Below are 12,559 nucleotides of genomic sequence, written 5' to 3' on the forward strand. Positions count from 1 at the left end.
GCATTGCCATTTATTTCATAATCAGCATCATCCTCCCATTCCACAGAGCCCCCTCACTCCCTCCTCCAAAAAAGAGGGTCTGGAGAAAAGTGAACCCAGATTCCCTAGCCTTCCGGCATCCAAACCCAGTGATTTGCATAATAACAGCGTTCTGTGCGGCTTCCCTCCACTGCGGTCGTAGGGGTTCTTACATTTCACGTGAAAGGATAATATTAATTACGGAAAGAAGCGGCAGAGAGAAGATGGAGAGGTAGGAAATCTAAGTGAAAATCTCTTGGCAGTAAAGTAACTGCTAGGAAGCATACATTTCTTTGATTAAAAAAAAAAAAAGAAATGACACAGACTGAATAATAAAAAGTCAATGTGTTGATAAAGTGCGTTTGGGTCTTTTAATTTTTTTTTGCCTTTTCTCCCCTTTCTTAATTTATTGGTTTATTTATTCATTCGTTCATTTTTTTATTTTTTCTTATTCTTTTTCCTTTCTTTCTTTCTTTTTTTTTTTTTTTTCTTAAATCCCAGACAGAGTCTCCTCTCTCTTCCTAGGTGAATGACACGTCTCACAACACATTTTCCCCCCCGGAGATGTTATTGCAATGCACACGGTGCTGCCGCTGCTGCTGTTCTCGCCGTCTTGGTAGCTCGCTCCCAGGCTCTCACACACTTTTTAAAGACACACGGATATGATGATGGTGGGAAGAGGGGGAAAAGAAAAGGCGACCCGAAAAGGGGGAGGTTAAAGAGATGACAAGAGATGGAGAGGGTCGGTCAAGAGCGTGATGTGGGAGGTGGCTGGTGGGGGTTGTCGGGAGGGTGGAATGTTCAGAGAGGCACAAGTTGCCAGCCAAAAGGCGTGGGAGGGGGATGCCGGCGGGGATGGAGTGAGATGAAGGAAGCTCAGGTGAATGAAAAGGCAAAAGGTGCCGCGTAACGGGCTGACTGCTGGGAAGGCAGGGCTGAGCCAGCGTTAGAAATTCAAGGGGCTGGTGCAAACTGCCACTGCCCCCTGCCGCACCAGAGAGTAGGGGGAGGGGGTGGAAATCGCTGGGGACAGGGGGACTGGGAGGGGAGAGTGGAAATATGGGGTGGAATGGGGAAGATGGGGAATGGGCGAGAAGTTGATGTTCCCCGCGGCGGGGCGGGGATTACCTTGTAGCAGGAGCCCGCAGACACTGTAGAAGCGGAGAACGGCGCTGCGTTTCCAAATCATGGTCCCTTCTCTAAAGGGCTGGGGAAGGAACCAGGGGGCAAGTAGATGCTGGTGAGCGGGGCACGAGAGTGCAGGGCTCCGCTGGTGTCCTCCTCCCGGCGCCCGCGGGACCTACCGTCCCCGCCGCTGAGGTGTTCGAACCCGCGGACTCGGATCGGCGGCAGCAGTAGCGACAGCGGCAAAGCACCCGCAGAATGGGGTATCGGTGGGCGAAATAGTTTCTTCTCCTCCTTCTCCTGCTGGTGGTGCAGCCGCGACAGCCTGTCTGCCAGGCAGGGGTTTGGAGCTTGCCTTCCTCTCGGCGCGCACAGCAAGTCCCAGAGCCCGCCGGGGCTGCCCGAGCAGGTGGTGCAGGGGTGCCGGGTTGTCGGAGAAGGTGCGGGCGAGGGCTGCAAGGAGTGGGTAGGTCACGGAGGGGAAGGGCTGGGGGAGAGGGGGAGCAAGCAAGCAGCACTGCCGCTCGCACCCGGGGTGTCTCGAGGTCCTGGGAGGGGAGGTAGCAGCGATGGAAGCAGCGCTAGTGGCGGCAGCGGCGGCGGCAGTGGCGGCTCCCGGATGCTCCGGCTGCAGCGGCGGCTGTAGCGGCAGCGGCAGCGGCGGCGGCGGCAGCGGCGGCGGCAGCTCTAAGGAGCACCAGACACAAGGGCAAGCTCAGAGCGGCGGAGGCCCCGCCCCCACCCTGGCCATGGACAGACACCGCCCCCCGGCCAATGGAAACACAGCCGCCCGCCAGGTCTGGCCAATGAGAGAAGGGGATGGGTGGAGACAAGCGCCGGGAAAAACAAACAGGCTTCTCAAGGACCCTTCGGGCAGGAAGCACTGAAGCCCCCATTCAGCACCCCCGGCGGATCTCACCTCTTTAGAGATGTTTCGTCCGAACTTGCAGGCGAGACAACTGCCTTCATTAATGAGCGCTCTGCACTCAGGGAGGGTTCAGCCAATCGCCACCGCGAGGGGGCGGGGTTAGCCGTGTCCCCAGCATGTTCTGGAATTCGTGGTGCCTGGGCCAGGTCCTGGGTGCGAGGTTCTTCTGCGCATTTGGACTCCTAGAGCAGATGGTGGCTGCACCTGCCCACTCACCAGCTGCAGTAGCAATCTCTGACGATTCCAGCAGCAAAAGGGAAAGATTGCAGAGGACGTGGGAGAGGCTAAGTATAGAGAGTGGAACACCTACCTGCCTACAAGAACTTGTGTTGCAAAGAAGGAAAAATAAGTGGAGGAAATAATTTTGTTGTTGTTGTTCAGAGATTTTACTTAGTCTAGGCATAAATCTCAGTGGAGCTTGGTGGGTAGCAGTGCTGGCACTGGTACAGGCAGCCTTTGGTTCAAATAGCATAGCTGTCGCTTCTTGTTTTATAGTGTTTGATGATTTACTTGAACGTTTAAATCTAAAGCCTCCTCAACTGCAAAACGGGGATAATAGTACTTAACTTTAAGAGTTGTAAGGATTAAGTGAGAAAACAGTCATGTTAGCGTAAGTCCATGCAATGCGTACGTACTTTATAAATGGTGACTCTAGCTGTTTAGTGGGATTTTTCTAATTCCGGATAGCAGGAAATCTTAGGCAAGCCTCTTTAAAATGTTTTAACGATAGCCTTACGAGGGGAGAGAGGCAGAAGGGTACTTTTTTAATGGACACAACCAAAAGGGGTCACAGAAACTCAGGAAACTGAAAAGAACCACCTCTGTAAATCAACACCCTGAATTGTATCCTTTAGAAGAGGAGACATAAATGAGCAAGACATAAATGAATCAGAAGTTGTGTTTGTAAATGAGCTTAATTCCCAGGGTTTTCCCTATGACCAGTTTTTAATTGGACCAAATTAACAGATGATGGACTGTTTCAGTAGTGTTAAATCAGTCACACCATAAATAAAGTCGGCTTTGTTTGAGAGACTACACAATAGAAACCTGCAAGCAAGAAGACAGAGGTAAAGATGAGAGGCAAGATCAATATTGATGCCCTTCACTCTTTCCCATTTGTTGCTTACTTTGCCACAACCTTTTGCAAATTCAACCCTTGCCTTTTAACTAATGACCCATTCATTTCTCTGCCCACCTTTCTCCCCAGGTTCTCAAAATTAAGGAACAAAATGTCCATAATAAAACTGCAAGCACATTCTTGAAGAAAGATGTGTGAATACCCGTGTTATTGTAGGAGATAGTTGCCTACTGTGAGATTTAGCTGTTAGGAAAGTCAGTCACACAGATAGTGCTATCATTTAAACTATTGTGAGGATCAAAAGGTGAAATTCTAATCATTATTGACTCACGCTTAGGTTTTGTGTCAGGGAGAATATAACAAATGGAAATGCCAAAGAAGTTAGGGTTTTTTTTGTTGAAATGGTAGTCAGAGTTTCTGGGTTCTAGTGCATATCCTGCTTCTAGCTGTGTGACCTTGGGCATATATTCAACTTCCTTGACCCTTGGTGACCTCAACTATAATATGAAGGAGCTGGACTGAATTACTTATAAAGCTACATTGAGCAATAGAAAATCTTTAAGATTGTCATATTCAAAAACATACCCCATTTGAGCATGAATATATAGGCATTTGTAACCAAAACTCTGAAAAAGAGTCTTCTTCTGAGTCTTGTTGATAACCATGACAGCAATTCGGATTTGTACCCTTACATAATTTGTAGCTTTACTACTAAATATGTGGTTCTCAGACCAGCAGCACCAGCAGCACCTAAGAATTTATCAGGATAGCAGAATCTCAGCCCTGCCCCATACCTACGGAGTCAGAATCTTCATTATACCAAGATTTGTAGTGATTTGTACGCACAGAAAGTTGGAGAAGCACTGGTCTTTAACGCTGTTTTGCTACATACTTACCCCCAGAGATAATTTCAGTGGGCCATCTATGAAATGGAAGAACCTAAAAGGCCCAGGGGATTTTTGGTAAATTACTATCTTCAGAAACCCCAGGAATATCCTTCTCATGACAAAAGTAACTCCTTTTGTAAACTATGAAACAGAATGATTAATTTAATTAGATTTTTTTTAAGTTGAAAGTTTGGCTGAGAGTCATGAACTTTCTTGTGATTAAGGGCTCTGTTTAGGCCATACACCCGGGAGAGAAATGTGCACTGATTGCCTATCTGGGAGATTGCCTATCTGGGAGAAAAATACTGAAAACATAAACTCTGGTCATTTGGATAAATAATGTCAAATTCATGTACAAAGAACAGATAATACTCTATTTTTCAAATAGTCTATTCTTAGATGCTATTACACGATTAATTTAAAAATAGCCAATACTCAGTGTTGTAAGATCTTTGAATATTTTAGAAATGTAACATTGTCAAAATGTTATATAGACTTGTACGAATAAATTCATTTCTAAAACTTACAGCAGTTCTGTGAATACAATTAAATATCTTCCAGTATCTTCATTTCATAGGTTTAAGGTTATTGTCTACATATATCCTCAATGTGGCAGTAAATGTATAAATTAACTGACCCCATAGGAATCATCAATTAATTAGTTTCATAAATTGCCAAAAGATGGCATCTCTCCATGCATCCATATATGCAATAATTTGAAATATTAAACCTGTTAGCGAAATTGTCTTTACTTTCTTTATAATTAAGCTCCATATTCTCTTTCACTTCATGGCAAAAATATTTTTAATATTTAATTAAGTGTTTTAATATACATTATGAAACGAAGAGAAATTAATGCCTTACAAGTAAGTCATTCATTAGTAATTAATGTGTTATATAAAAGATAGTTTATAATTTTTTCTGCCTTGAACAGAGTGGTCCTCTTTATATATGCTATCACAGAATAAGATGACAGCCTCCTCCTCCTCTCTCAATAGTACCAAATACAGGTTTTTGTTTTGTTTTGTTTTGTTTTTTTAAGGTAGTTATCACAGAGGAGACTGTGCTTAGCTTATATTTTGTGATTGTTTCTACCACAGTTGAAAGTATTGAAATTTATCCTGACTGTGATGATTATGCTTTTTTACCCTTTTGGGAGCCAAGTAAACTGTCTGCAATTTTAATTGTGCTAAAAATATTGAAATGGAAATGGGGAAAACTTTTATCACTATGGATAAATTTTCTGTGATTTAACATGGTTCACCAGAACATTTATATTTCTTTTTTAAAATGCTAAATTTAGGGGAAACATATAAATATTTTTAAATATACAGTCATTCCCAGAACTGAAAATCTAAAAATCCATGCTAAATTTACTCTCATAGCAAATTGACCCTTGTAGTAAATTGACCTAGAAAAACAAATTTCATGGCCTGGTGAAAATGTACACCCTTGTGGAAGAAAATTAGCTTATTGAGTACTGGAAACATTGATTGTCATTCTCCTTGCTTGCTAGCGTTTTAACTATGAGACAATCTGACTGTATTGCAGAAATGTTAAGAATTTATAGACATACTATATAGTATATACATCACAATATAAGTAGTATTATTAATATATATGATGTGTGTATATGGTTAGTGTATGTATTTTTTATATACAAAATGGTTGGTATGGTTGGTATATGTATTTTTTGTATATATTTATAGCAGTACTTACTGCTTTAGATAGTTTTTTAACTTACAATTTTGCTACTGTTTACAAAACATTCAGTGTCCCTCTTCAAAATATGACCTATTGTTTTACCTCACCCCACTCCACATGTCTTATTATTAGAGTTTCATGTTATGTTGATGAAAGTATATAAAAGTAATGAAAATAAATTCACAAATATTCAGAAATTTATAACCTCAAGATGATCTCTTCCTTCCTTTTTATATAGCTACATCAAGTAGCAATATGATCAACATTTTCACCTTCTCTCATTTTAAAATAAGCAATCACAATGTATAGAGTGCAAATGACCTAATGATCTTATGTAGTGTAAATTCTATTTATACTATGATTGAATCTAAATGATCTAAGACATGTGGCCATGATGTACTTTCTTAAACTCATCAAGAAGGATGATTCCTTTCTCTACATTTTCCTCAGAACAAGCACATATTAACCCTAATTCATAGATGATCATATGATCCTTGAGTTTAACAGTAGGTAATATGTAAAATGGAAGTTTTGCAAATAATCATCTGTAAACAGAAACATCCTGAAGATCACTGTCTACTTTTGAACATAATCATACTGAAAATTGACTTTATTAAAAAAAACAAACAATAAAAAAAAAAACCTCTCACAACAATGACTCTATAGCTATTCAAGCCAATTTTATTCCTGAAACATGTTTTGTTGCATGTGGTGTTTTTTTTTTTTTTCCATGGAACACTCCTATTGGAGATCATCCTATTTGTCATTTCCTTACATTCCAAAGAGTCTGCCCAAATGTGACATTCTCAGTGAGGCATTGCTGGTAACCCTTTTCCTCTTCACCCCTACCTCCTCTGGTCACTCTTCTTGCCTCTAATTTTATTTTTCTTCATATCATTTGTAAATATAAACTATGCAGAAATAAATAAAATTCCACTCCCCATTCACAATAATTGTTGACTTTTTTTTTTTTTTTTTTTTTTTTTTTGGTGAGAGGGTGGGGACACTGTCTCTGTCCCCCAGGCTGGAGTCAATGGCTCAATCTTGGCTCAGTGCAACCTCTGCTTCTGGGGGTCAGGTGACTCTCGTGCCTCAGCCTCCCTAGTAGCTGGGATTACAGGTGTGTGCCAACTCACCTGGCTAAGTTTCGCATTTTTACTAGATACAGGGTCTCACCATGTTGCTCAGGCTGGTTTTGAACTTTCACCTGCCTCAGCCTCCCAAGGTGCTGAGATTATAGGCGTGAGCCACTGCCCAGCAGACTGTTGGCCTTTTCTTAACTGTTCCTGACTTTTTCAGCCACAAGTAGTTTGGAATAAATAGGAAAACCTATAGTCACGTATTAAAGTGTGCATTTTTTTTAAGTGTCAGTGACTGTTTTTTAGTGTGAATCTTTGTTTTTCCTTAGAGTAGAATATTCTTTGTATTCGCATTACCGTTTAATACTTTTCTGTTAGGAATGTTACGAGCACTTCTATGGAATGAGAAGGGCAGACTAAAAATACTGAAACCAACTGAGGACCCTGTTTCTTGACCCAGATTGACTAAATAACAGGAGCTACCTTGGTAATTCACATAGCTGAAATAAAGGAATTGTGAAGAACTTTATGATTTTACTGATTTTTGATAAACCCAAGCTAAATTAAACTACCTTAAAATCTCACTATTGTAAATAGCCAATTTTATATACATCTCTAAGGAACATCTAATTTGTACCTTGATACAATAAAAAGAAAAAATAAAAACAATAAAGCATCTTGAAGTAGCAAACTAACAATTACTAAAAGAACAGAAGAGAATAGCAGGAAATTGATCTGGAAGGTAACATACAAGTTACAAAATAGTATGGCTTAAAAAATACGGCTTGTTCTCTAGGGCTGTGCTGTCCACCAGGTAGGCACTAAGAATCAATGGCTATTTAAATTTTGATTTAAAATAATTAAAATGCAATTAAATTTAAATTATGTACTTTTGTCATAGTAATTAAATTTTAAGCACCCAATAGCCACATGCGGCTAGTGACTACTGTATTGAACAGCACAGATAAGACCATTTTCATTATCGCAGAAAGTTCTACTGGATAGCACTGTCTACTATATTAAAATCTGGTTTTGTCTGAGTTTTCTAGAGAAATGGAACTATTCAGAAATCTGTATGTGTGTGTGTGTGTGGCATCTATACCATAATGATATTTATTTATTATTATGATGATTATTATTGTATTGAGACAGGGCCTTGCTCTGTCACCCAAGCGGGAGTGCAGTGTGGCTGGATCATGGCTCACTGCAGTCTTGACATCCCTGGGCTCAGGTGATCTTTTCACCTCGGCCTCCCGAGTAGCTGGGACTACAAGCTTATGCCATCATGCCTGGTTTATTTTCGTATTTTTGCAGAGACAGGATTTTGCTGTGTTGCCCAGGCTGATCTCGAATTACTAGGCTCAAGAGATCTGCCTGCCTCAGCCTCCCAAAGTGCTGGGTTTACATGCATGAGCCCTTGTGCCTGGATTGTTTTTTAATTTTCATTTTTTGTGAGTAGATAGTAGGTGCATATATTTATGGAGTACATAAGATATTTTGACACAGGCATGCAATACATAATAATCACATCTTGCAGAATGAGGTATCCATCCCCTCAAGCATTTATCCATTGTGTTACAAACAATCCAACTATACTATTTAAGTTATTTTAAAATCTACAATTAAATTATTATTGACTAGAGTGACCCTATTATGTTATCAAATGGTAGGTCTTTATTTAATCTAACTTTTTTTTTTTTTTTTGAGACGGAGTCTTGCTCTGTCGCCCAGGCTGGAGCCAGTGGAGCGATCTCGGCTCACTGCAAGCTCCGCCTCCCGGGTTCCCGCCATTCTCCTGCCTCAGCCTCCCGAGTAGCTGGGACCACAGGCGCCCGCCACCTCGCCCGGCTAATTTTTTGTATTTTTAGTAGAGATGGGGTTTCATCGTGTTAGCCAGGATTGCCTCGATCTCCTGACCTCATGATCCACCAGCCTCAACCTCCCAAAGTGCTGGGATTACAGGCGTGAGCCATCAAGCCGGGCCCTCTTTTTTTTTTAATACCCATTAACCATCCCCATTTTTCTCCCATCACCCTATTACCATTCCCAGCCTCTGGTAACCATCCTTCCAGTCTCTGTGACTATGAGTTCAATTGTTATGATCTCATATCCCACAAATAACTGACAACACGTGATGTTTATCTTTCTGTGCTTGGCTTATTTCACTTAATGTAATGATCTCCAGTTCCATCCATGTTGTTGCCAATAACAGGATCTCATTCTTTTTTACAGCTGAATAGTACTCCATTGTATATATGTACCACATTTTCTTTATCCATTTCTTTATCCAAAATTTTGAAATTTTGGCGATTGTGAACAGCGCTGTAACAAACGAAGGAGTACAGATAACTCTTAAATGTACTGATTTCCTTTCTTTTGGGTATATACCCAGCAGTGACATTGCTGGATCTTATGATAGCTCTATTTTTAGTTTTTTGAGGAACCTCCAAACTGTTTTCCATAGTGTTTTGCACATTTACATTTCCATCAACAATATAGAATGGTTCCCTTTTCTCCAAATCCTCACCAGCATTTGCTATTACCTGCCTTTTGGATATAAGCTATTTTAACTCGGGTGAGATGATTCTTATTGTAGTTTTTATTTGCATTTCCCTGATAATCAGTAATGTTGAGCACCTTTTCATATGCCTGTTTGCCATCTGTATGTTTTCTTTTGAGAAATGCGTATTGAAATATTTTGCCCATTTTTTTTTTTTAATCAGATTACTATTTTCCTTTTCATGTAGAGTTGTTTGAGCTCCTTATACTTTCTGGTTATAAATCCCTCCCATTCTGTGGGTGGTCGTTTTAGTTTATTGATTGTTTCCTTTGCTGTGCAGAAGCTTTTTAACTTGATGTGATCTCATTTGTCCAATTTTGCTTTGGTTTCCTGTGCTTATGGAATATTACTCAAGAAACTACTGCCCAGACCAATGCAATCTCCTGGAGATTCCTTCTCTTTTTTCTTTCTTTTCTTTTCTTTTCTTTTCTTTTCTTTTCTTTTCTTTCTTTCTTTCTTTCTTTGTCTTTCTTTCTTTCTTTCTTTTTCTTTCTTTCTTTCTTTCTTTCTTTCTTTCTTTCTTTCTTTCTTTCTTTCTTTCTTTCTTTCTTTCTCTTTCTTTCTTTCTTTCTCCTCCCTCCCTCCCTTCCTTCCTTCCTTCCTTGTTTCTCTTTTTCCTTCTCTTCTCTTCTCTTTCATTTTTTGAGACAGAGTCTCACTCTGTCACCCAGGCTGGAGTGCAGTGACCCGATCTCGGCTCACTGCAACCTCCGCCTTTTCTGGAGATTTTCTCTAATGTTTTCTTGTAGTAGTTTCAGAGTTTGAGGTCTTAGATTTAAGTCTATAATTCATATTGATTTGACTTTTGTATATGGTGAGAGATAAGTGTCTAGTTTCATTATTCTGCATAAGGATATCATAATGATATTTATTATAAGGAATTATAAGGAGTTGGTTCACATGGTTATGGAGGCTGAGAAGTCCCAAGATTTACTGTCGGAAAGCTGAAGACCCAGGAAAACTGATGATATAATTTCAATCTGTGATGGTTTATTTTATATGTCAACCAGACTGTGTTTACGGATGTCCAGATAGCTGATAAGATATGATTTCTGGACGTATCTGTGAGGGTATTTCTGGAAGATATTACCATTTGAATCGGTAGACTAAGTAAAGAAGATCTACCCTCACCAATGTGAGTTGACATCCTCCAATTTGTTGAGGGCTCTAGTAGAATAGAACGATGGAGAAAGGTGGAGAAAGAAAAATTTCTCTCTCTCTCTCTGGAAGCTGGGACATCGATTTTCTTTTGCCCTCACACATCAGAGTCCCTGGTTCTTAGGCCTTCGAATTCTGGGACTGACACCAGTTTCTACTCCTCCTTCCCCCACATCTCCACTGATTCTCAGGTCTTCAGACTCACTGAACTAGACCACCAGCGTTCTTTGTTCTCTAGCTTGCAGATGAAAGATGGCGGGACTTCTCAGCCTCCATATTTACATGAGCCAATTTCCAGAATAAAACTACCATTGGTTCTGTTTTTCTGGAGAATGCTAACTAATTCATTGTCTGAGTCCAAGTCCAAAGGCAGGAGATGACTGATGCCCCAACTTGAAAATAGGCAGAGAGAGAGAGGATTCTTTCTTACTCAGTCTTATATTCTCTTCAGTCATTCAATAGGTTGGATGAGGAGGCCCAGATGCATTGGATAAGGAAATCTGTTTTACAGTCTATTGATTCAAATGTTAACCTCATTCAGAAACATACTTACAAAGACACAGAAATATAACCAAATATTGGGTACCCTGTGGCCCAGTCATATTGACACACAAAATTAAACATCACCCCTTTCATCTGATATTAGCCTTCATCATCACTACCATGGTATTTTCATGACCCTAGCTCTAAATTTCAGACACTAAAATTCGGCGGAAATAAGATTTACCTCTCAAGTATGTCAATGTGCTACCTAATGCAGTTTGTTTATTTTGCTATAGATTTGCCTCTTTCTGGTAACACTGATATTAAAATCATTATCTTGGCATGGGGATTGGGGAGAAGAGAACCTCCTTACTCCAAGTATTACCTTACAGTAGAGTCTATTAATATAAACATATATATATATATATATATATAAAAGTCTAAACTCTTTAGTTGCAAGTGTCATAAATCCAAATCAAATTAGCTTAAGAAGAAAAAAAATTCTATTAGTTGATTTATCTTTAAAGTCCAAATGGGGTGTAGCAAGTCCACTTTGATTCTAACGACTCAGTGATATAATTAGAATTGTGTTTTATTTCATCCAAATATGAACTCTAATTTCTTTTGGATTCATTAAGGACTAATCAAGTTCTCCACATAGACAAACAAAGAGGGTTAATAGATTTCCAGCTTACCTTATACTATGTTTAGAGGTTCCAGAGTAAAGAAAAGAGCTATTTCTTCATAACTCTGACAGGGATCCTTGAATGACTTAGAAACAGTTCACTTTTTATTATATCTCACCCTTCAATGACTCACTTTGGTGGATTGGCCAGTGACAGACAGTGAAGTGTAGATGTTTAATTAAATTATCTTGCCAGAAGGGAGGACACACTTCTAAAAGAAAAGATGCTGGTCAGACAAAAGGTAACAAATGTCTCAATACAGAATAGGATAAAATTAGAAAATGTAATACAAGGGACATTTATATTGATATGAATGTTATTTTGTTACCTATGATAGCTAGAAGGAAGTAGCACATGACAATTTTTAACACTTTACACAGGACACAGTAGTGTCTCAAAAAAATAGTTATGGAACGAATAAACATACTGCTGTAATAAAGTTCTCACTACTGGCAAAATGTAGAAGAAGATTATCCTCAGATTTTACAGAGCCAAAAGATTACTTGTCTGCTTTTCTATGATAGCTCATAATACTGTGTATCTAAGTGTCATATCAGTTCTTGACAATTAACAACAATTCAATGCTGAGTAATTTCCAGCTTTTCTCCCCAATAATTTTCACATTTTTTTTTCAGAATTGCTTAGAGTCACTCCTGTGCTTATTGCATGCATACTTAGTTGTTTCCCCTGCACTTGTCCCGATTAAATTTCATACTGTTTCTGATGAATGACTACTCTAATTTATCAAGGTCATTTTAAATTCTAGTTTGGGCTTCTAAGATCAAAGCAACCCGAGCAAACTCCGTGTCACATTAGACGTGTTCTTAATTATTTTACCTAAATTTTTACAACA

General features: G+C 39.7%; 1 protein-coding gene across 3 annotated transcripts in view; it reads right to left on the reverse strand.

Moving 5' to 3' along the window:
• Positions 1-1,452, reverse strand: part of LOC105485513 (cell adhesion molecule 2) — a 1,093,059-nt gene extending 1,091,607 nt beyond the window's left edge. For 2 of the 3 annotated variants that reach the window (XM_011747894.3, XM_071089504.1), the window contains exon 1: positions 1,147-1,357. In XM_011747894.3, coding sequence (XP_011746196.1) covers positions 1,147-1,207 — 61 coding nt within the window. In that variant the 5' untranslated portion in view covers positions 1,208-1,357. Of the gene's footprint in view, positions 1-1,146 lie in introns of all 3 variants that reach the window. The other variant, XM_071089496.1, reaches the window with a different exon arrangement.
• Between the last annotated feature and the right edge of the window lie 11,107 nt (positions 1,453-12,559).

The sequence above is a fragment of the Macaca nemestrina genome, chromosome 2, assembly GCF_043159975.1.
Source record: "Macaca nemestrina isolate mMacNem1 chromosome 2, mMacNem.hap1, whole genome shotgun sequence".
Classification (NCBI taxonomy): domain Eukaryota; kingdom Metazoa; phylum Chordata; class Mammalia; order Primates; family Cercopithecidae; genus Macaca; species Macaca nemestrina.